At 38.7% G+C, this 23,541-nt stretch overlaps 1 protein-coding gene across 1 annotated transcript in view; it reads right to left on the minus strand.

Annotated features, from left to right (window-relative positions):
• ME1 (malic enzyme 1) overlaps positions 1-23,541 on the minus strand; it is a gene marked incomplete at both ends in the record, with an annotated part of 166,500 nt that overhangs the window by 31,292 nt on the left and 111,667 nt on the right. Inside the window, one exon of the mRNA XM_080342086.1 lies at positions 5,221-5,330. Coding sequence (XP_080198212.1) covers positions 5,221-5,330 — 110 coding nt within the window. The remainder of the gene's footprint in view (positions 1-5,220; positions 5,331-23,541) is intronic.

Consider the following 23,541-nt stretch of genomic DNA (forward strand, 5'->3'; position numbering starts at 1 on the left):
AGATTCTTTAGCCTTACTTGTTACTGTAAACTGTATAACTGAGCATGAATATGTCAAAGGAAATCCTAGAGACCATGGCCTTTTGGGGCTGGCACATTATAAATGCTTTGGAGCACAGAGTCCTCTTTCAGCAGAAGCAACAGTTGAAGAAAAAAAGGGAGAAAAAAGCCCCAAAACATGAGGAACGAGAACGTCATTTTTATTTGACATAGTTTCATTTAAATTAGCAAAAATGACTCATGGCACTGAAGCATTTGTCCATTATTTAAAGTTTAAAAAAATAGGACTTGTAATCACGTATTAGTAGTCCCTTTCCATCATTTACCCTACCTCATCTTAAAAAGCTAGCGAACAAGAAGAGCGGAAGAATTTCTGCAGCACGTCCTAAAATCTGAGCTATTCATTCTGGACTAAAAGATTAGGAAGTGGTAAAATTCATATTTCTCAATATGCAGCATAATAGTAATCACATGTTAAGACAGAAAATCTTCCAAATAACACTGCACAGAGTGCCAGGAAAAAAAAGAATCCCTCTCCTACACTTACTGGGAAAAAAGGTGAGAGTAAAGATCCTGTCTAAAAGGCGCTATCTCAGTTGCTAAGAAGGCAAATGCTATGGCTGTGGGCTGTTCAAAAGGACCTTTTTTTAGGAGATGGGAGCTCCCACGATCAGAATTGTTTTAATTTTTTTTTAACTATAATGAGGAAAAAATTAAACAGATGAACACTTGTATATACACATACTTTTATGATGTGTGGAAAAGTATACAAAAGCTACAGTGGGGAATACACTGGGAAACATACCGATTTCAATGTAAATTTTCCAATGTGTAATGGAGAGGTGATGTCCTGAATACACTGGAAGAAAAATACTCTTCAAATAACCCTACAATATTTGGATTAATAATATTTTCTTATTATTTTATTTTTAAAATTCCAATGTCAGTTTCACAAGGAAGCAAATGTCACCTCATAATGAAAAAGATTTTCTACAGTTTGCACATAATATCAGAATTTGTGATATGTATCAACATATGAGCTATTCCATGTCACTCAACTTTGCATCTTCCAAATTCTTGAACAGAGAATGAATTGAAAGCCCATCGCAACCACAACAAAAAACCCCAAACCTCTTTACAATTTGCTTTCAAGAACTGGAATTTCCAAGTACTGAAAGTGTTATTTCTGATGTTAACGTCAAAAAGAATTAAGTCTTAAAAAGGAGAATGCTAGTGACAGATAAATTATGATTTCTGAGAACTTCACTGACTGAACATAAAATTGATCATAACATAACTTCCAGGTATAATTTTCCTAATTATTTAAATGGCAGTCTGCTGTACATTTAACATATATTTTAAATCAAACCACACATGTAAGATGGAATAACAATCTTAAATTATATGTGCTCTAAATTTTTATTTTAAGTCTGTTTCTTTTAATAAATTTTTGATGCAATTAAACAGCATAGCTGTTAAAAACTAATGACATCTAAGGTCGTGATGGATACTGAAATTAATTCCAATCCAAGGCAATCTCTTCATGTAAATATTTTCATTGGCATAAAATACAGGCTCTGTTCCCATAACAGGGGAGAGCAACTGTGGGCACAATGAAACAGAGCTATAACACTAGAATAAAAGCTTACAGTATTATCACATAAAGAAACCCGTATTTTATGTGGATTGGCTTATACTGCAGAAGTTTGTCATTTTCCACTGAGGCAATTTTGAAGTACAGGGGTGGGGAAAAAAAATCAAACTTATGCCTGTATTTCAAATTTACCCACGTCATCAATGACTACAACCAGCTACCATGTGATGGGTGCCGAGAGACCCCTGTAATACAAATGTGTGGCTCCCAAAACGTGCAAATTTGCGTTAAGCCAATGACTGTGCTTGAGTAGCAAAAACTCTTTCAACAGACACGCCAAAAGTGCGATGGGTGTGGAAAGGGACCCTGTTCTACTCCAGCTGGGTTTGACAAGGGGCGGGCAGGTATGGCCCGAGCCCATCGCACCCATGAGCACTGCAATCCTGGACTTGGAATTCTTCTTTAACCCATCTTACAAGATTCGTCTAATGTCCCTGCAGCACAGAAGGGAACAGGTTAGTTTCTCCAAAGGGATTCTCAACCTCCTGAACAGTGAATCTCCACCCCGCCTCCTTCCAGGGGTGATCAATCAGAGAACATCCTCCATCCTTACAAACAGCTTTGTTTGGCGACACAAGCCCCGACTATTCTTCGGGAATTGGTCCATTCTACAACAGGGGTTGAAGAGAAAAAAACCCAACACATCTTGTCACTTAAAAGAAAATTCCACCCTGTCCTTACGAGTCCTCCTTCCTAAATATATTGGAGATGATCAAAGCTAGCAACCCGATCTAATTCAGGTATTTCTAAATGTGAAGCCTGACATTACAACATCAGTTAATATTTCTCCCATATAGGAAATTATTATAAAGAACTCCACAGTTTTGGAAAATTCTCTCTAATAGTTAGAAAGAACTAGATAAAAGTATTTGTTTTGAACTCCAGGCTTTCACTGATTTTCATTTCAATAAATCATTTTCTGCGTGTTTCAGAGAGGAAAAGTAAAAAAAGAAGCAAGCCTATTTGTGGTCAGAACTGAACCAAACAAGAATCCAAGGAAAAAAGAGAATATTTTCTCCCTAAAGCAACATTATTGCTATTGTGTTTGTAAAAAAATAATTTGAAAATATAAATATGAAGAAATTATCATTATCGCAGAGGCAAAAAATTCACTGCCCAGCTGAAAACCAAGATGATTTCTAGAATGATAAAATAAGAGCAATTTTCATTCCAATATGGATTTATAGCAGTTGGTCAGAATCCTGTTCACCCTTGTTCCCAATTCTGTGAGAAAAGAAAGGGGATGTAGAAAAAGTTACAAAGCTTTTTCCAAAGTAGAGGATGTGACTGTGCTGTAGCAGGTATGGAGATAAAACTATTTCCAGAAATTCCTGAATATCTCTATAGATGACCCTTGAAGGCCAGTCTTTAGTGGTTTTAGAAGATCAGTGTTCTGGCAGACACTTCGTTTCCAAAACATATTGCAATGGCATCGGTTACAGGCATGCTGACAGCCTGCAAATAGGGCAGTGAAAAAAGCCTCAAGCCCTTCCATAAAATATATAAAAATTTCTATCTTTAAAGTAGCTTTGGAATATGAGGAATTATGTTGAAAATATCAAGTAAGAACTATCTTCAGAAGATGATGGCAAATCAGATGCAACTATGTGTTTGTTTGCTTTTCTTGGTCTGATGCTACTTTTCGATTGTACACTCCTAGTGGCAGAAAATAGAACTTGCATACAGAGGAGACCACTCTTTCAAGCAGCTTGGAAAAAATCATGCTATTTAGAAACTGAAAATCTCTAAGTATTGCTAAAGAAGTTAGCACCATCTATCCTCATTAAAGTTGTCAGGTGAAAGATCCTTAGGGTTTACAGAGCTGGAACAGAAAGGAGATCACTGGATCTATATTTGAGCTGTTATTCCACTGCCACATTATAGGGGAAGATGATATCCTACACAAAAAAGATACTGAAGGTATTTATGGGGATATGATGACAAATGACCGAGATCAGAGCAGGCTATATGCATCTGCTTTCGCCTCTTGGAAACTACACAAGCATTAAGGATGGAGATCACCCCAAACTCCCGGACATCATTTATGAAAATATGAAAAGACCCGCAAACACAAATCGGATTTCAGAAACTGAATAAAGGACTGCATGTGGCTATACTTCTGAGGAAGACCTACAGCTGCTATGACAACCATTTTGTTGAAAAGCTTCCCTTCCATTTCTTCAAGACCACATTCTAGTTGAATCTTTCTGATTTAGGGTGAGTACCTTCATCCTGCAAGGAAAGAGAATTCCCTGTGGGAGCTGGGTCTCTAAACAACTAGGGAAACTTCCAGACACTGTTTGGTCTGCTGTAGCCATGGCTACGCTCAGACCTGCAGGGTAAGTGGCACCATGCTTCTTACAAAGGGAAATGACATTTTATAATTAGTTTATTTTCCATCTGGGAGTTTGTCCTTCATAATGCGTTTCAGACACAGGAATAAAACTCAGCCAGGCTCATAACAGAAACATAGTTCCTGTGGGTAGCCAAATCCCTGACATCACAAAGACAAGGGCTATTTGAATCCACCACCATGCATTTAGTCCCTGAAATAAGACCTAGGTCCTGAGAATGACTCAAGAACAACTTCTGGAAAACTCAAGCTCCTAATGCTCAGCTTGAAGTGTCACTGCAAACTGTCAGAAGTGAAGATGGATAAAGTCCCATTTTTTGATGCTGAGGTGACAACACAAAGAAACATGATGGGGGTAAAGAGGCAGCTGAGCATCCAGGACCCTCCTTGGGAACCTCTCTCCAGCAGTTCTTCTGACTTCAGTCTCCCTGCAAGGATGGAAGCCAGTGCACTTACTGCCCTAGAGAAAGTTATTTTCCAGTGCTCTCTTCCTGGCAGGAAACAAAGCAACCCAAGGAGCAGCATCCATCGCATCAGACATGTGTGTCTTTCTTCTTGGGAGGCAAGGGACAAGAAGCCTGACTATAGTCAGCACTGGGGGAATCCCCATTGCTGACATTTCCCACCCTCAATCCTTTCCTTTTGCCAGCTGCTGCAAATGATTCAGATGGAAAAGCAGAGTCAGGGAGACAACTTCCCTCTAAAAGCAAATGCAGCCCTGAGACTGCAAAGAAAGTCAGTAGGATATTTAACTGAGTTGTCAGTTTAAGAACTGAAATAAAGTTTGACATTTATCAAGCAAGCTCTGCTGCACACAGAAACAGTGGAGCAGTTGTCACTGCAGCGACAAAAAAACTGAGGGAAGCACAGTCCAGGCTTGAGCTTTGACATTTTCCCAAAGATCTGACGTGAATATTTTATATGGGAAAGCCATTCGCACACTAAACTATGAAAAAACAACCCCTGAAGACTGAGCATCTAAATAAAGCATGAGGCATAAATGAGAAGGGAAAGGTTAAGGGCAAAGATAGCTCACCAGAAACCCATGCTGAGGAAACTCAAGGCAAAATGTGACCTGTACTGAACATCTTCAAATATCACAGGAAAGCTGAAAGATATATATATATATATTTTTTCTCCCTCTGGTACCTCAATTAAGATCTTTCTGGGTTGTCAGCCTAACAAGAGTGAAGAGAAGAGAAGGAGTCTGTTACCTTGAATGTCATCATTGAAAGTGCAATACTTGTTACGGTACTTATGCAGGAGGCGGAATGCATTAGCATTAGCAAAATCCTCAAACTGAATGAGGCAGTTCATGCCATACCTAGAAAGACACAAAAACATGCATTGCATTAAAAATAATACATAATTGTAAATTAAAAAGCTTTGCAGTCACGTTTTGAATATAATATGACTTAAAAATCTACTGATACAGTTCTGTTATATTCTGTATCTTTACGTTCATATGAGCAATCAGCTAGTGAGCAAAAAACCCCACATCCCCATAAGGCAAGTCATAAAAAGGTAACCCATTCAGAACACGGATTTTATTTTATCATGATTATGGAGGCCAGCAGCACAATACCACTCATCATGCAATGCTTGACCATTCTCATTATTAAAAAAGAGGTATTGATCAGAAACACAGTTAATCCAGATAAATGACAAACATGTCAGAACACTTCAAGGAAGGAAAGTGATAGCTGCAAATTTGTACTGAGTTATGCTTGGCTAACATACACGAAAACTTTGGGTATATGCAGAAACAAGGTTACCTACATTTCTAATATCTACTGTTTCACTCAATTGTCAAATCTGATTTTCTGATATGAATACTAGATGTTTCTTAAACAGTATACTAAGAATCAGTTTTATCTTCCATTTCAATGTTTTCTCATCCTCCTAGGTAACGAAGCAATTCAAATTGACATTTCCTTAGTACTTCGAAATCTCTATACACTGTATTTTAAAAACATAATATGCAGTTGCATCAGATGAATAATTTCTATCATTTAGCTGATATGACTATTTAGGTCCGTTCAACAGCATGGGTAAATAACTTTTGATAAACCTTGTGACAACAGTCTCAAAATTAATGCAAATCACTTCATTTCTTAGAAATAATTTACTGTTACCTTGCTGCCTTGGACCCACTGCATACCAACAGGGAGCAAACAGCAGCATTTTTCTACTATAGGCAGGTGCCTATTTTGACCTCAACAGGCATGAGGCACCTCAAATACATCTATAAATTACCAAAGAGAGGAACACAGGAGTATGTTTAAAGAACAAGGGGACTCCAGATTCTTGGCACTGGACTCACACACCAGTTCTTAACAAGTAAAAATTTGCCCCAGTGTGCCAATAAGGTTATTCCTAAAATGAAAGTTAATAATGTTTAATTAATTTAATAGTAATACTGTGAATCCTCCAGTTCTTAGATTAGTTGCATGATAGTAGGTGTCTCTGGATTTCTTGCTTAAGATTCACGTATGGCACTTTCAAATACTTAAAACAAACAACCAAACCAAACAAACAAAACACGTGCTCAAAACAAACAAACAACACACCACCAAAGACACTTCTAGACAAAGACCACTGGCAACAGGAAAAACAAGCAAAAAAACAAACCAACCCACACACCATGAATACTGTTAATCTCATATGGGGAAAAAATAAGTAAAAACACAAGAAGATTAAAATACAGGGTCAGTACTAAAACTGTCTGTACAAGTTTGGATCTGGAAATATCACATCAACATTATCCCTCCCTAGAATAATATTACAAGAAAAGTTTTTTTTAAAAAAAGTATTTTAAACTTACATAAACAGCCTAAGGAACTATTTGATTAAAACTTTTTGAAAAATTGCATGAAGTTGTTATTAAAATATTACCACCAGGGTCTAACAGGGCAAGATCTTAACAGTACACATCCTATTTGAGCTAAGGGAGGTTTTTCCATATCTACCAACAGCACAAATCCAAGAGAGACAGTCAAGCAGTTTCTGCTTCATCCCCAAAATCCATCCATACATATACTGAGCAGTTCAGTATAAATAATCTACTCTAATGTTAATTAAGTTTTTCTTTGAACTGTGCATGTGTCTGGCAAGCATGTTAAGCAAAGCCATTAATATTTAAAAAAAAAAAAAGACAAAAATTCCTGTGACTAAATTAATTTCCATGGAAATGACATATTTACAGCCATGTTACAATTAGCCAAAACTACTAGGATTCCACTGGCAGGAATGGTAATCCCTGCTGAAAATACATACATTTTCAGGCTTCATGGAAAAACCTGGACTACTTCAGCAGCACAATGACAACCAACTCTTTAAAAGATAATTTGGCAAAGCAGTAATTCAGTGCAGTAAATTGCAACCAAGTTCAAATAAGAAACTGGAATTATGTTTCAATAACATTTAAATTTCTAAGCTGATTCAGTATCTGACATGAATCTCTGTGATTCCACAAGGGTCCAGGAGTTAGCAGTTGGATAATAATATGAAACAAATGAGATTAACACTCTGGAATCCTGGAGCTTGGTTAGAAGTGTTTCCTAGATGTCATTAAGCCAGTGTCTGTTTCTTTACCATATATAACATTCCATTTTCTCATCTGCATTTCATTTTTCTTCGTTTTCTTACCCATTGCCTTTGTAGATATGGATCAAAACTCCCTAGGAATTCTATTAAATCAGTGTCACTGTAGAAAACACTCCTCCTGTACTGGGCACACTATACATACTAGTTCTCTGTGCAAAATATCATGACTGTTTAATTAAAACAGAAAAAAATGCAGGCAGTCTAATTCTGGGCCTCTGAGATTTTTGTATTATAGCAGAAAGATTTCTAAGCAGCATCCTCATTCATTGCAAGTGTTATACATGACACCCAGGTAAAAACCTGAGACTAGAATCATAGAACGTCTTGAGTTGGAAGGGACCCAGAAGGATCATCGAGTCCAACTCCTGTCCCTGCACATGACAACCCCAGAGTTCACACCATGTGTCTGAGGGTGTTGTCCAGTCTCTTCTCAAACACTGTCAGGCTTGGGGCTGTGACACCTCCCTGGGGAGCCTGTTCCAGTGCTCCAGCACCTCTGGGTGAAGAACCTTTTCCTAATGTCCAACCTAAACCTCTGCTGGCACATCTTCCTGCCATTCCCTCAGGTTCTGTTATTGGTCACTAAAGAGAAGAGATCAGCCCCTACCCTTCCTCTGCCCCTTGTGAGGAAGCTGTAGCTCCATGAGGTCTCTCCTCAGTCTCCTCTTCTCCAGGCTTAACAAACCAAGTGACTTCAGCCATTCCTCATACAGCTTTCCCTCCAAAACCTTCAACAACTCCATAGCTCTCTTCTGGACATTCTCCAGTAGTTTAATATCTTTTTTATCCTGTGGCACCCAGAACTGCACCCAGTGCTCCAAGTGAGGCCACAGAGCAGAGTGGGACAATCACTACCCTCGCCCGGCTGACAATGCTGTGCCTGATGCACTCAGGACACAGGTGGCCCTCTTGGCTGGCACAGCACACTGCTGGCTCACGTTCAACTTGCCATCAACCAGAACCCCCAGATCCCTCTCTGCAGAGCTGCTTTTCCAGCATCTTGTCCCCCAGTCTGTATGTACAGCCAGGGTTGCAGTGTCCCAGATGCAAAATCAGGCACTTTCCCTTGATGAACTTCACACAGTTGGTGATTGCCCAGTTCTCCAATTTGTCCATATCCCTCTGCAGGGCCTCTCTAATCCCTCTGCAGGGCCTTTCTGCCCTCAAGAGTGTTGACAGCTCCTGCCAATATTGTGTCATCAGCAAACTTAGTATTCCCACAAGTCCTGTGTCTAAGCCATTTATGAAGACATTGAATACCTTAGGAAAATTTCACCTTGCTATTTGAAATTTGGAGACATACACATTTAAAATGCAACCGAAAATGCTTTTAATTTGAATGTGTCACTAACAATCGAGTCACAGGAGTGAGCAGACATTATATGTGGCTACAATGCTGCAGCATGAGTCACATGTAACATACCACACCTTATCGCTTGCCCAAAGCAAAGACAACATTTCCCCAGCTATCACTACTCCTGACCCAGGGGTACACAGGGGATAACTGGGGAAATGGAGAAACAAATAACTAACATGTATGTTTGTATTGAAAGGAGGTACAAATAAACCAAAGAGATAACTTACCCAGTGAGCATCAAACATCTTAACCAGAATACTTGAAGAAATGAAGGATCTAGTCCTAGACTACCAAAACTAAGAAAATAAACAAAAATCTGGGAGACATTTCTACTCAGCATGCAACCATAACAAATGACCTAGTGAATTCTTAATTATTTTCTTGCTCTGGAAAACACTTCTCTGAGAGCAACAGCTTGGCTTGAGTTGCCTGGCTAGGGCTGCCGGATTCTTGAAGGCGAATATTTTGTAGCTGTGAATTCCTCTCTCCTGCCCGTTTGGAATCTGTCACTGTGGTAGCTGATTAAACACACATAAATCGTCCCTAGAAAATGATAATCCAGTTCCTCCTTGTTTATCCTGTTTTGTTGCCCACATATTTTTGTGTACTCGGAACTTGGTCTCCTGCTCAAAGTCCCACAGGCAGTCTGAATCGTGATGCAACCAGACAGGAGTTCAAAGCCATCTTTCCTTTTTCTGTCATGGACAGAAGACACGGACAAAAGCAGTGGCAACCACGCAACATCAGGTTTGTTATCAAGCATGGGAGGCAACCACTGGACAACGGATTAAAAAGAACCACCCCACTGAACGTGTGGTTGTCAGAAAACACTGTTTCTAATACTTCTGCCAATTTACAACACGTTTTGTGTAACATCCTTTGTTTAGTTTTCCCCATTTATAAATAAATTTATATTCCATTTTCTGTGACAACAATGTTAATCTCTCAAATCATTCTACAGATTATATCTTTATGTAACACACTGGAGAAAAACGTCCACAGCTCTTTAACCATCTCAAATATACAGTATGAGCATTCCAGCAACCCAGCGCTCTTAAGAACCTTAAAGACTGAAACCCCTGAAGAATCCAGTGGGAGCTATAAAAGTTTGGGCATCATTTTGAATTCAAACCATATGATCAGTAAAATCTATGCTTACTTCTACAGCTAAGAAATTTTCTGGAAATATATTTGGATCATTTGTTTTTACAGCCAGCCATTGTTTTGGAAACCTTCCTAAAAGAACAAGTAGTTGCTTTTTGGGTTTTTAGAGCTTCCAAAATCCTATTTGGCTATTTTCATTGTCCATGCCTTAGAAACCATCCAAAGTGCTTGCTGAAACCTATTCCTGAGCAAGAGCAAAACCAAAATGATAGCAACATTGGCATTCTGTCCTTTGCCTCGTGCGTCACACAGCTGCTCCACCAGCCAGAACCATTTATGGTGCACCAGGATGCTGGGGAAATATTCTCCTTCCTCCCCACACTAAACACTTTAAGCTTGTTCCTTTCCATATAGCCCACTGCTCAGAACAGATTTAAAGCATCATGGCCACTGCTGGAGTCTCCTCTTTGGGCCAGGGCTTTCACAAGAGGCTGTCTTCCCACCTTCCCTCCTGACAGCTGTTATGACCTGGATACCTTCTCTTCCTGCTCTCCCCCAAGCTCTCTCTTAACTTCATTTCATAAAGCAACTAAACTGCTCAAATGAGGTCATGCATCCATCCTAGCACCTCTTCCAGTACAATTTAACCTGCTGGTTAAATTCAAACAAATTTGGACAAGGGCGATAGAGTTTTCTGCAACAACTGCTTCCTATATGTTCTGTGCAAAAATGTGGCCAAGACGAGAAACGTTCCAGCAAGAGCTGCAGCCACTCTGCAGCAGATGTTACTATTCATGCTGCCTAACAGCCTGATGTGCTACAGCTGCACAGGACAAAAATCTGTTCAAGGTGTACCAGCAGAGGTTTTATTAAATTACAGATAATTTTTTCTCTCTGTCCTGATTTGGACAGGCAAGTTGGAGACAGGACATGCTTCACAGGAAGAGATTTTTCTAAAGAACTTAATAGAAACTGTCAGCATCTCTGTTTTCCACATGAATGACCCTGTTTAAATTTCCTTCCCCCGCCTCTGCAGGCAGACATTGTTTTTAATTTACCAGCTGAAAATATTTACTTTCTTAGGAGTATTTTTCATAGCTGTTTTCTGTTTCCAAACCTAACCTTGCTCTGATGAGCTCAGTACATATCCAAACTAGCCATGGTGGTAGGGGAGATGGCAGAATTTAGCACCCACTCTAGTACTAGCAGCAGACCCTTGGTTTCATATTCTCCTTAAGGAAATATAATTCTACAAAAACTTTCCATGTTATTATTCCTTGGCATGACCACAGTGCTACAGCGTCTGCAGTGCAGCCCTGCTTTGTATCAGTGCTTCTAACACTCCTCTACTTGCTTCTTCCCCCTCCAGAACAGGTCTGGTGTTCATCTCCGTGGCCTTTCTGTCCCAGGAGTAGTGAGGAGAATGGGCTGGAGACGGCTCATAATTTCCCCTTCTCCCCCTCCCACCCCAACAGCACTGCTACATGTGTGGACATCACTGGCTTTGGGAATAGCAAGGCTCAGGAGCAGAACAGTGCTGAATTAGGAAGGTCTTGGTGGTGGTGGTCCTAGAAGGTGCTGCTCATCAGTAGAGAAGCAAGACGAGATTATCCATCCACAGTCAGGCACGACTCAGATAAAGGGCTTCTCTTATGCAAAAAGGTAATTAAATGGAAAGGTTTTCTGGCATAATAACATAAACAATTACTACAAGAAAAATATGGTTTGTTTTTTTAACTTAATTTTTCATCACACTCTGTAGCAAGGACTGCTTGCTCTTTAAGTTGAAGTCTTGGAAGTCCATCCTACTGAAACATTAGGTTGAAAACACTTCTAAACATAACCTGTCTAATTTTTTGTGCATTTTCAAAGTGCTGTTAAAGGACTGACAATCACTAGAGAATCTGACTTAGATTTTTTTCTACTTCAATAGCTGATTGAATTAATGATCGGATGTGTCAGGGCTGTAAAGTATAAAGGCTGTGAAATAATTAGCCATCAGTTACCACTGTTGTAAAGAATCATTTCTTCTTGTTGCAAAATATTCATGTTTCATTTTAGATTTAGATATTTGTTCTAAAGTACTTCAAGCAATAATGTTCTTAGGAACTGGGCTTGATCTTAACTTTGACTTTTCCAGTGCCCGCGTATAGTCTTGTATCAGAAATACAAAGGCTGGTATGAATGAAGTATGAATGGAAATGTATGCACTACTGGAAGCAGCAGCACAACAAAGGTGAAAACAGTGGCGCACGTGGATAACAAAGGACAAAACTGACTGCAGGAAAATTAAAAATGTCTTGTTTACATCAAGACAAGCAGCCTGAGCTTCGGTAAGGCTACAGCACAGACAAGGCTTGGACCAGGACTCTGCACCTCGACAAGAGCAGAAGAGCAACAATAGCAATTGGCTGTCAATCACAGCACATCACATCTGCCACTCCTTATCCCATGGGCACAGCAAGAAGTCGTATTACAGTCCAAAGAAATTCAACATGGGGACACACAGACAAATGGACAGTAGACTTGACTAAAGTTTATGGTGGCTGAAGTAAGTAAAGCCCTAAGGCAAAATAACAATGCCAGCATAGCTTTTGGATCCTAAAGGCATAAAATGCCCATATAAAATCAAGTTTATCACAACTCATCACCGGAAGCCCAGAAAAAGCACCGAGGACTTGACAGCAAGGGCCCTTTTACCTTCAGTGTTGCATATCCTGGCCAGACCACATGAACACAGACATCCTGATGCTTTTAGTGCGCAGGTATGAGGCTGAGTAAAATCAACTTGTTTAGAGATTTTGTAACACAAACCCACCTCTCTCTTCCATACGGTCGTGCACTGAGTGCTGCAAAATTAATTTCCTATGGTGGACTGCGTCAAGTTGCCTCCTCTCCCCTGTGAAAGAGTCACCTCGGCAGGGAGGTGTCTGGATGACACAGTGCTGAGACACAGCACAATGCATGTTATACAAATAAATTATGTTTTTGAAATTTCATGAAGTCAGACGCTGAGTCAAACTCCTACACTCAATTCTTGACATACACAAGCATCAGCCCCAGCAGACTATATCACAGCCATGAAAAAACATACCATGGAAGCTTCTGCAAATGCAGTGCTATGTGGGTTTGGCTAATGCTCAGGTTAAATCTGAGGAAGAAAAATATAACAAATTTTGGTAGTTTTCCTCCTAAAAAAAACCAAACCAACAAACAAAACAAAACATGTGGGTTTGAAGTAAATAGCAAATTGAATTACTGTGACATTTTCTCATGAATTTGTATCTGTTCACTTGTCACCTGATCCTAACCCCACCTAAGTCCAAAGTAAAACTCCAGGAGCTTGAAAATGTAATTCTACCTCTCCTAGCTATTCTACTGCTTTTTTTCCAGTGTTACCCTTAGCTGCTTTAACTGTGACTTAGACCAAAGAACAATCTCATATTACCTTCAGTTTTGTATTCACTAAAAAAGAGACGAGTGCAGATTTGAGAGAGATGACCTGAGATTGGTTTTTTTTCAGCCTCTTCAGTTCTTCTTCAGAGACTTGGCACTGTGACACTTTTGGCTGAGGGAGGGAAGGATACTGAGCAGATGGATTGGTCAAGTGTCTATGCAGGCTAAATCAGAAAAAACAGAGCATCAAGAAAGAAATCCAACTCAGCTGGAAATAGTGAGTAGCTCTAATCCTCACGAATCTTTAGCTGCAGCTAAAGGTATGTGTCAAGTCTTGCCTTCTCAAAAGAGTGGTCCTCAGTATGCCCTTTAATATTACTTTTTTGTTTTAATTTTAATTGAATGGCTTTACCCTAAACCAAAAAAAGAGCTGTCGTTATCAAAAAAAGAGTATATAGAATACTGTATGATAAGTTACCCTGTACAGCTTAAATCATCTGAATCTGGTTTCAAATGGATGTTTCCTGGTCACTTAATGACTGCAATCTTTACACATTTGTTAAAAAAAATCAATGATTATTACTGCTTTAGATTGTCAGGAATTTTACTTTGCTGAGAAAAGCATCAGAAAGCCACAGTTGTGAGGTTTCCCCTGTGCTGGCATGCACCTGCACATTTCACAAATAAGATTTTTAATGTTCTAAATTTTGACAAAAGTTATCAAAAAGAAATGAGTGCAGCAGCGTTTCCACAGTGGTCAACAACAGCATAGGGCTGTCACAGGGAAGTCCACAATACATCTTCTATGATGAAAGATACTACATTATAGATATCACCATACATCATTATTGTGATTAGTGGAACCATCTATTCCAAGAAGCCTGGATTCCTGTGTCTGGACATGAAATGTTTCTCTGGGCAAGATTTCAGATCTCTGTATTAAAATGAGAGCTGCACTTGGAAAAGGTAAAGGTTCCTATTTGGCTGCACAAATTAGATTTGCATTAACTGTGTGTACTTTAAGGTGTCATTTTGCTTATACAAACTACATCTTATTTTTTGAGAATGAACCTTCATATATTCACTGCCCAGACATTAATTTTCCCTACTTTCCAAAAAGGGGGACAGGGTTTGTATTACAGCAACAAAAATAAAAAGTGATCCTGGGCTGATAATTCTACACCAGAAAGTTACATAATAATTTTTCAATTGTATTTATTTAAATGCGTCTAATAGCATTTAAAAATACTACTTCAATACAAGCTAATTAATTAAGGTATTTACTTAAATATATGAGAATTTCAGCTTGAGTCAACAGGAGGATTATTCCTTTGCTTTAACTTAAGTGCATGCTTTGATGCCTTACTGATTGATTTATAGCAAATGCAATGCCTTTCTGGAAAAGATATTGTATCTTTTGCCAGATCCCAAAGATTGCTAAGTGGCTTTAGGAGATTAAAACAAGATGCCTGTATTTGCTTACAGATTTGATTATTTTTGTATGAGTTTTGATTATATTTTCTAGGAGTTTATAGATATTTTCCCTAAAATAAAAGATGCAGTTGGATAGACAAATTAGCACAACACCTGGGCAGCACATCTGCTCTTTTCCCCTGCTACTTAAGCTATAATGAACAGATGGAAATCTTGCTTCCACCAGTGACAGCCTTCACCTTGACTGTTAAAAGGCAAAGAAGCAATGACCTTTCAGAAATGTCAAAGGGAGGTTTGGTAACAACAATGTTTAAAGTATTTCTGACAGATTAAATATGCTCCACAGTCTTCGTTCTGTTTGATCATTTACAAAGCACACCTCTCCCTCCTCAAATTCTTGATGGTGTTTTTAAGGCATTAAAATAGCTTACATACCTGCAACATAAACTATACTTGAGAAAATAAGCATATTGGAGGCTAGACCCAATATAGAATTTAAGGAAGAAGGAGCTTACTATTATCAAAGCATTATTTAGACAGCATGCTGTTTGACCTGAGGAACTGTGAATATGACAATGGAGTATCACAGAATGGTTGAGGCTGGTGGGCACCTCTGGAAACCACCTCATCCACCCCACTGCTCAAGGAGGGCCAACTAAAACAGGCCGCACAGTCCAGACTGCTTTTGGATATCTTCAGGGACAGAGACACCACAACCTCTCTGGGCAGCCTCTGCCAATGCTTCGTCACCCTCACAATAAAAAGTTTTTTTCTTAAGCTCAGACTTCTCTTACATTTAAGCACAACGTTTGTGTCTATTTTTTCTTGTCTTGTCACCAGGCATCACTTTCAAACCACCTGGCTCTTTACACTTTCCCTTCCAATATTTGTCCACACCGATGAGATGTCTCTGAGTTGCTTCTTCTCTGGGCTGAACAGCCCCAGATCTCAGTCTCTCCTCACAGGAAAGATGCTCCAGTCCATCATCTTGGTGGCACTTCACTAGTCACTCTCCAGTACTTCTTCTGTATCCTCCCGGGAAGGCCAGAACTAGATACAGCACTCCAGGTGAATACGGATGATAAAATCTAACCATACAATGTATAGAGCAATAATTATTTGACACAATACAAAGATGTATTTCTTCTCCAATTAGGCAGAACAAATCTTGCAGTGTGACAAATAATTTATATGTAATTAATGAGACTAAATGAAAATGAGGGTAGGATAGTATTTGGCCAGTTGTTCAGTGCCAAACCCACTTCCATCTACACTAATGTCTTTAGAACTAGATTCAGATGATCCACACTATAATTATGAACAAAGCTCTTCATTGTACACGAAATCAGTAACTCCACTCTGCTTAGACCTGATGCCGGTCTTTACTCAACATCACTAATTGAAGGGGGGAAAAGCGGTATAAATATAAGCCAGAACAGTTACATTTCTAAGCATTTTCCAGCTTTCCTCCCTTCTGGATTACAACAGCTTCACTGGCTCTCTATACAGCGCACTAACTGTGAGGGGTTGAGTGCTTTTAAATCTCAGTGCCTTGAGTTGGAGGTACCTGACACATCCCAGGCTTGGATCTGAAGAACAGAACTCCTTCTTTCACAATGGTTCCACAGCAAACACGGCATGCTGTACTGCCTTTGCACTGTAATCTCAGTTATGTATGAAACCTTGAACTGGAAACCCCTGTACTTCACAATGGAGCTATTATTTCAGTGTGCAGAAAAGATTCACCTTTATTATATTTACTGCAGGATCAACTTCAATGGAGAACTGCCAGGATCAGACAAAATCCTGGGACTTCAGGAAGGATATTTGAGAAGCCATTTGGGACTAGATACTCTCATGGTACTTTAGGGTAAAGAAACTGATTCTTTAAGTCTCTTATCTACCCAAGCCTGGGAGAAAGTAGGCTGCAAGATAATTTTTGGTTGGGTTTTAAAATCACTTAATTTCAAGTTTCTACAGTTAAAAACTAACTGTATAGCATGGTATATTCCTTAAGTCAATATTGATTTTCCTTAAGCATTTCTTGGAGGGAAGGGAAGCATACAACAGAAATTTATCTTAAGCATCCAGGAAGGATAGCTGGGAGTTCTGAGCGGCTCAGCAACCACTGAATTTCATAATATGTCCCACCCCAGCCATTAGTAGCCAATATATTATACCAGTGATAATTTTTGCTAGAAATCATTTTTAGAATGCAGCTATTTCAAAACTGGGGAAGTAAAAAAAGCTCAAAATTAATTTGGAATCTCTTCAGGCAAAACCAATACTACTGACTCATAAAAGAGACTCAGGCATATGAAATGATTTTCCTAGATAGGTAAATGCATGGGTTGAGATCTAAATGATATTTCAGTGGGAGAAGATGGACAAGGGTTGAAAGAAGTGGCACATCTCATCTTAAGTACCTTGGGACAGAATTTCATCTTACACCTGGGATATATACCATAGTCTCAGGTGCTGTGTAATGAATGCCCTTGCAACCATACCCAGGGAGAGAAAATCAGCAGTATCTTCAGATGCCAGTTGTGGTTGAACGGACTTCTGCATTTTGGACAGAAATTTGGCAGCCCGGTCTCTTGTGACACACTTTCCTTCCAAAGTCAGTATATAGGATTCATCTCAGCATCTTCCAAAGAAGAGGAACCAGCTTCTAGCCATCATGCTTAGAGGAGATGCTGAAGGACCAAATCTCAGGAAACTGGCAAAATCTCCACATCTGTGTTTTGCCAGATTCCCCAGTATGGAGGTCAGCAGCATCAAAGACTAGAGCCCAGAAACAGGAATTCAAGGCTTCCTAGGAAAATCACTAAGTTGCATGTCCTTGAGCACAGTGAACCTTAGAGGTTTTCTGATCTTAAAGAGGAAGGGTAGATGACCTATGCCAGGCAACTCTTCAGTTCTACTCTGACTCAAAGGAGGAAGAAAGAAGCATGGAACATGCTTCATTGGTATCAATATAGTTGATGTGTTTTATGCCCAGCACTCCATTAGAAAAATAAATCTGCCCAAACAAATCTTAACTTATCCTCTGTGATTTTAAAATTCTTTATAATCATGCTGTGATGATATAGCATCTGCCACTATCCTGGTCAGAGATTTTTTTTTTACGTATGAAGAAATAACCTTGACATTTATGATTGCTTGAAGTCAATCTCACTGTCTTTAGGGATGGTATTACTCCAGAAAACACTAGATCAGTGTGCCACAACTCTTCTGTAGTCTAAATCTTGTGTCAGATAAAAGCCCAAAGGACATCCAGCTTCTGATTTCTCTTTTGACTCTTTTCCAAGAACGTCACCTATGTGGGCTCTAGCATATTTTTCTGCAATATATATTTTTTCCATTCCACTCTATTTGCATTCTTAAGATCATTTAGACAATTAAACTATACAACTACATCTCTGCTCTCCATTACATATAATCTAAATATAATGGGATAACAGGTCCAGGGGCAAATAAATAAAAGGAGATAGAGAGGAAGAAAAAGAAAGAGAAATAAGCATTTAGCCCTCCAGTGAGCCCTACAGGAATTAATGCTTAGGCACAATGTTACTAAATATTTATAATGACAAAAATATGGGAAAAAATATTACTAATATAGTTTATACATGATGCAAAGATTGTCATAAAGTATTAAATGGGGTGCTACCTTACAAGCTGGGCAATGACAGAAAAAATATTTATTTAAATGTGGCCAAATATAAATTTATAAAGCAAGGATCAAAACTGAAGAACTCTATTCTGGAAAGATACATTTCAAATAAAGTTATAGATAATGGACATACAATACTGCTCAGCATATATCACAGCCAAAAAAGCTCAAGACAAGCAAGGGCTGTACAGACAAGGGATTATCATATATGGATGGAGTAATCTCACCTTTATATTTGGTAAAGTATAACCAGTGCTATAGTATTTTGACCATTTCTGATGTCTATAATTAAAGAATTAAACATCAAAAGCAAGTGACTGTGACCAAATGACACATTTTATGCAGAATGTCAAACTGGTTTGCAGAATGTTTTCTGGCTTTATAAAGTTGCAGTACACTGAATATCGCTAGAATACTTAAATAACATACAATTCCAAACATTCACTTATGTCAACACACTCAATGCTCTACAGGGTGGTTGAAAGGACATACAAAAGGTAGGTTTTGAACAGCAATCTGAAGGAAGTGAAATAAATCGTGTCACAGAATTAATAGGGGAAGCCATTCCACATATAAAGATGAAAAACAAAGTATTTTTAAGAAGAAAATGAAAAAGAAAAAGAAAAAAGTGTGGTGGGTAGCAGCAATGAGGACATTATCTGAAGAGGAAGTGTGAACAAAGTGCAGGAGAGGAAGAAGAGTTTGGCAGCAGCATTCAGACCACCTGGAAGAAAACCAAGTGTGTATCACGAAAGCCAGGAATTACTGTAATTCACAAGGGAGATTATCCAGGCCTACAAACTTTTCGAAATCTTTTCAAATCGAAGATAAACGTAGAGAAGAACAATGCCCAGGGAAAGACATCAGATTCATCTTACACATCCTAGTGAGACAGAAAGCACTGCGAAAACGTGGACCTGTTGGACAGGCTGAGAGAGTTGGGGTTGTTGAGCCTGGAGAAGAGAAGGCTCTGGGAAGACCTTATTGTGGCTGTTCAGTTCTTAAAACAGGCCTATAAGGAGGATGGGGACAGGCATTTTAGCAGGGCCTGTTACAACCAAAGGGTAATAGATTTAAACTAAAGGAGGAGATATTCAGGCTAGACATGAGGAAGAAATTTTTTACCATGAGCATTGCAAAACACTGGAACAGGTGACCAGAGAGGTGGTAGATGCCCCATCCCTGGAGACATTCAAGGCCAGGCTGGACGGGGCTCTGAGCAACCTGATCTAGTTGAAGATGTGCCTGCTCATTGCAGGAGGCTGGACTGGATGACCTTTGAAGGTCCCTTCCAACCCAAGCTATTCTACGATTCTGTGATTCCCTCGCAAAAGCTGGGTGGGTTCTGTTTGAACAGCATTCCTAATCATCTTCCAGCTCAATGCTATTCAGCAGAAATTAAGCAGTAATAAAAATAGGTAATGCTACCAGTGCACATCACACAGAACATACCTCAAGCCAGAAAACATTACAAAAATTAATATAAGTATGTGTTCAGCCAAACTCTTTAGTTTCTGGGAATGGTGACCTGCTGTTCCTCAAAAAGCATCCTTCCTTCTTTCTGCCCTTCCCTGAGCAGTTATATGAAACAGCAAGTATCTGGATTATAGCTTCCATACCATGCCTTATTGTAAGAGGATCAGAGAGATTCTCTAAAGATAAATGCACCAGGCACTTTAGGGTCATGCCAGAAGATTGCCATTCTGTATTATTAAAAAGCATTTCCAGTCAGTTCTACAAGCAAAGTAGTAATCCAAGTTAACAAATACACATTTCATCTGTAGTTGCCACCAGCACGCTAAAGTAAATAATAAACTTTCATAAGAAAAAAGAAATAAATAAAAGTTCAGAAGGGCTCCACAGGCTTTACATAGTCACCTTTAAGAAAAACTCTCCCAAACTTGTGACGGTTGGCCTAAAACTGGAGCACTTCCTACTCCAATATAGAGTATTTTGCATCTCCCTTAGCACATGTGGCATTCTGATCAATCAAATCGACATTACAAAACTGGGTTGTAACTGCTTGGTTGCTCTCCTGTTCCACACCTGATGGACGCCTCTGGTTATCCTAGACCAGGAAAGGAGGAGTTCACAGGGGAAAAATCAAACAACTTTCTTAGACCAACGTCCATGGGAAATTAGGTCAGAAGTATATCACAAATTTTTAAAGAAAACTTTGTACTGATGAAATTCATTATTATGGGTTTAAACGTAAGAAAGAAAACAAAACTGAGAGAATACTTCTCTGAAGTACTCAAGTAATTAACTTTTTTGAAAATATTAGCCAGAATTTAAGGGAAACTCATATTTTATTACTACCAACTAAACTTAGTTTTCTACTGCTTTACTGATACAGTTTATATATGTCACAATGTTCAAAGCTCCACACAGAGAGTAAACCCTCAAAGACTAACAAAACCCCTTTTCATGGCTCTTTGATACTACAAAAGTTGCCACCACTAAGAATGTTTAAATGATTTCAAGACTTCACGTATTAACTTCAAAATCACCCCTAATTGGATTTATACTTGGGAAAAATTGGAGGAATGTTTATAAACTTTGCCATAGAAGTGGAATACTCAAGCTCAATAAAATGGTGTATTTATAAGAGTAATGTTTTTTCCAGAAGTCATCATAAAGAAATAATAGCCGCTCTTGCTTTCATTGCAGAAACAGGAGCTTTCTGAAACCCCTAGAGAGAAAAGGAAAGTATGAACATTGTATTTTACATTGAAAAACTGGCAACGCTTTCAGCTGACCTACAGTGGACGTGTTATTGCAGCCTGTGCTAGTGGCTACGGTTGTGTTTTATCATCATGAATTTAGCTTTCTTAAAAACTGCCTTTGAAGCAAGTCCAAACTGTCTCACTGGTAAACTTATATTCAAATAGTTATTAACAATGACTGGAAAAAAGGTTAATTGGAGACTAAATTAAGGTCCCAGAAGTGTTCTAACTGTATTTTAACATTTTAAACAGGTGGTTAGAAGTTCTAGGTGGCTCTTCTTCATAATCTGTTCAAATATCCAAGATCCTGGGGATCGTATCGGTGATCTCAAAAGAGTAATGCATAAAATTATAGCTCTTATAATTGGGGACTAGGTGAGAAAAGCAAGTGGTTGCACAAGCCTCAGAAGTGTTTATAATCCTCTGCTAAGCCCAGCGCTGTCTGTCCTTTTCACAGTATTATTTAGGCCTTCCTCAGGGAACCTCAGACATGTACCAAGTGGTCTCCCAATTTCTGGTCCAGAATGAAGTAAGAAATAGATGTTTAACATTTTATTTTAGATTATAGAGGCAGCACACTAACGGATGCAGCTTTTCTCTGCTTTTCTCAAGCTGTTCAAAAACTAAGGATACATCTACACCAGAATCCTTGGATATGATTGTAGCATATAGACTTTGCAGAATATGCATGTGCTTCAAATTAGCTGGCTCAGGTACCAACTTTGGTGTATTGAGAAAGCTGATGTACCAAATAGTTAAGAAAATATTTGTAATGTTCTTTCTAAATTCTCTATCTAGATTATTGCCTTTTTTTTTTCCATATAATTCACTTATTCCTTGGATTTCTGAATATTAATGCAACAAAAAGGCTTTATACATATTGTAGTGGTCTTGGTAAATTGGTTTTTCAGAGATGAGCTGGTGGAATTCTTACAATCACCATTTAAGATGCACAGTACTCCCGAAACTGGACCCAGGCCACACCTTTTTGGAAGAACTGGGAGGAATCATGGAGGAAATAAATACACTTATTCTACAATAATATTCTTATCTATTTCTTTCAACTACCTGTCTGAAAGCTATTTTCCCTGTCACTCACTTGGTACACATGATCTTTTGAAAGGCTACCAACTTATTACATGTTGAGATGCCAGCAAGCACAGAACACCCACAAAAGCACTGTGTGACCCAGCACCCTAATGGGTAAATGAGTGAACCTCTCACTTCACTCCGTCTTCAGCAGTAACGCTGCATAACTCTCAAAACACTTATTTTTGCAAAAATGCAGGGAGGAAGTAGATGGAAAATGCTACAATCATTTTTCTTCCAGTCAGGGAGAAGCAAATACACATGCGTGCATATTAACATTCTGGTAATAAATGTTTACACAGAAAGAAGTCTTATGAAGAAATGTGAGTTCGTAGATTAAATAATACTTTCAACTTGTACAGTATCAGGCTGATATCTAAACACACAAGTTAAATACTCACTGTGGCTCACTTGCTGGTTGCAGTTCAATGGATGCATATGATCCATTACATATTGAATATAATGAGAATGATGCTATCAAATGCTGTTCCTCTTATGTAAACTGTCATGTTCTATGGAAGAAGCTCATCTGGACAACTTTAATTAAAAATTATTTACTGACCATTTTTTTCTTGAATGAGATAGCTCAGAGCTTGGTATCTCTATTTCTCCTTGGTCCCTAAGCCTCCAAATTCCATATCTTTATAAGTCAGAGCTAAAACTTGAATAATATTTGTACTTGCTGGTGGGCTTTAGCAGCTAAAAACATAAAAGGGTTGGAGTGATTACATCATTAAATTTGTGTGTACTGGCAAGATCATCTGTACATTAAAATTTTAAAAAAGTAAATTCAAATGTCTCTACTGACAATAAACAAAATTGTTGCACAGTCACGTCATATTCAAGCAATGCAGAAGGTAATGAAGAGACCATCACTTCTACTTCAAGAAGCTACAAAAGAAGAGACTGACTAAAAAATAAGAATGGCACAAGACAGAGTAAGTATTACGCTCTGAAACTGCCTATTTTCTTACAAGAGCAATATTCCACTTAATCTATTAAAAGGGAAGCTCATATGGGAGCAAATACCAGACTGTCCATCTCCTTTGCTATTAGAGTACCTCATATTTTCATAATTTATTTTTGTGCTGTAATAATGAGCAAAATCTATGATTTATGTGATTTATGTTAATGAAAAGGATAAATTACA

Source organism: Nesoenas mayeri, assembly GCF_963082525.1.
Source record: "Nesoenas mayeri genome assembly, chromosome: 3".
NCBI classification, from domain to species: domain Eukaryota; kingdom Metazoa; phylum Chordata; class Aves; order Columbiformes; family Columbidae; genus Nesoenas; species Nesoenas mayeri.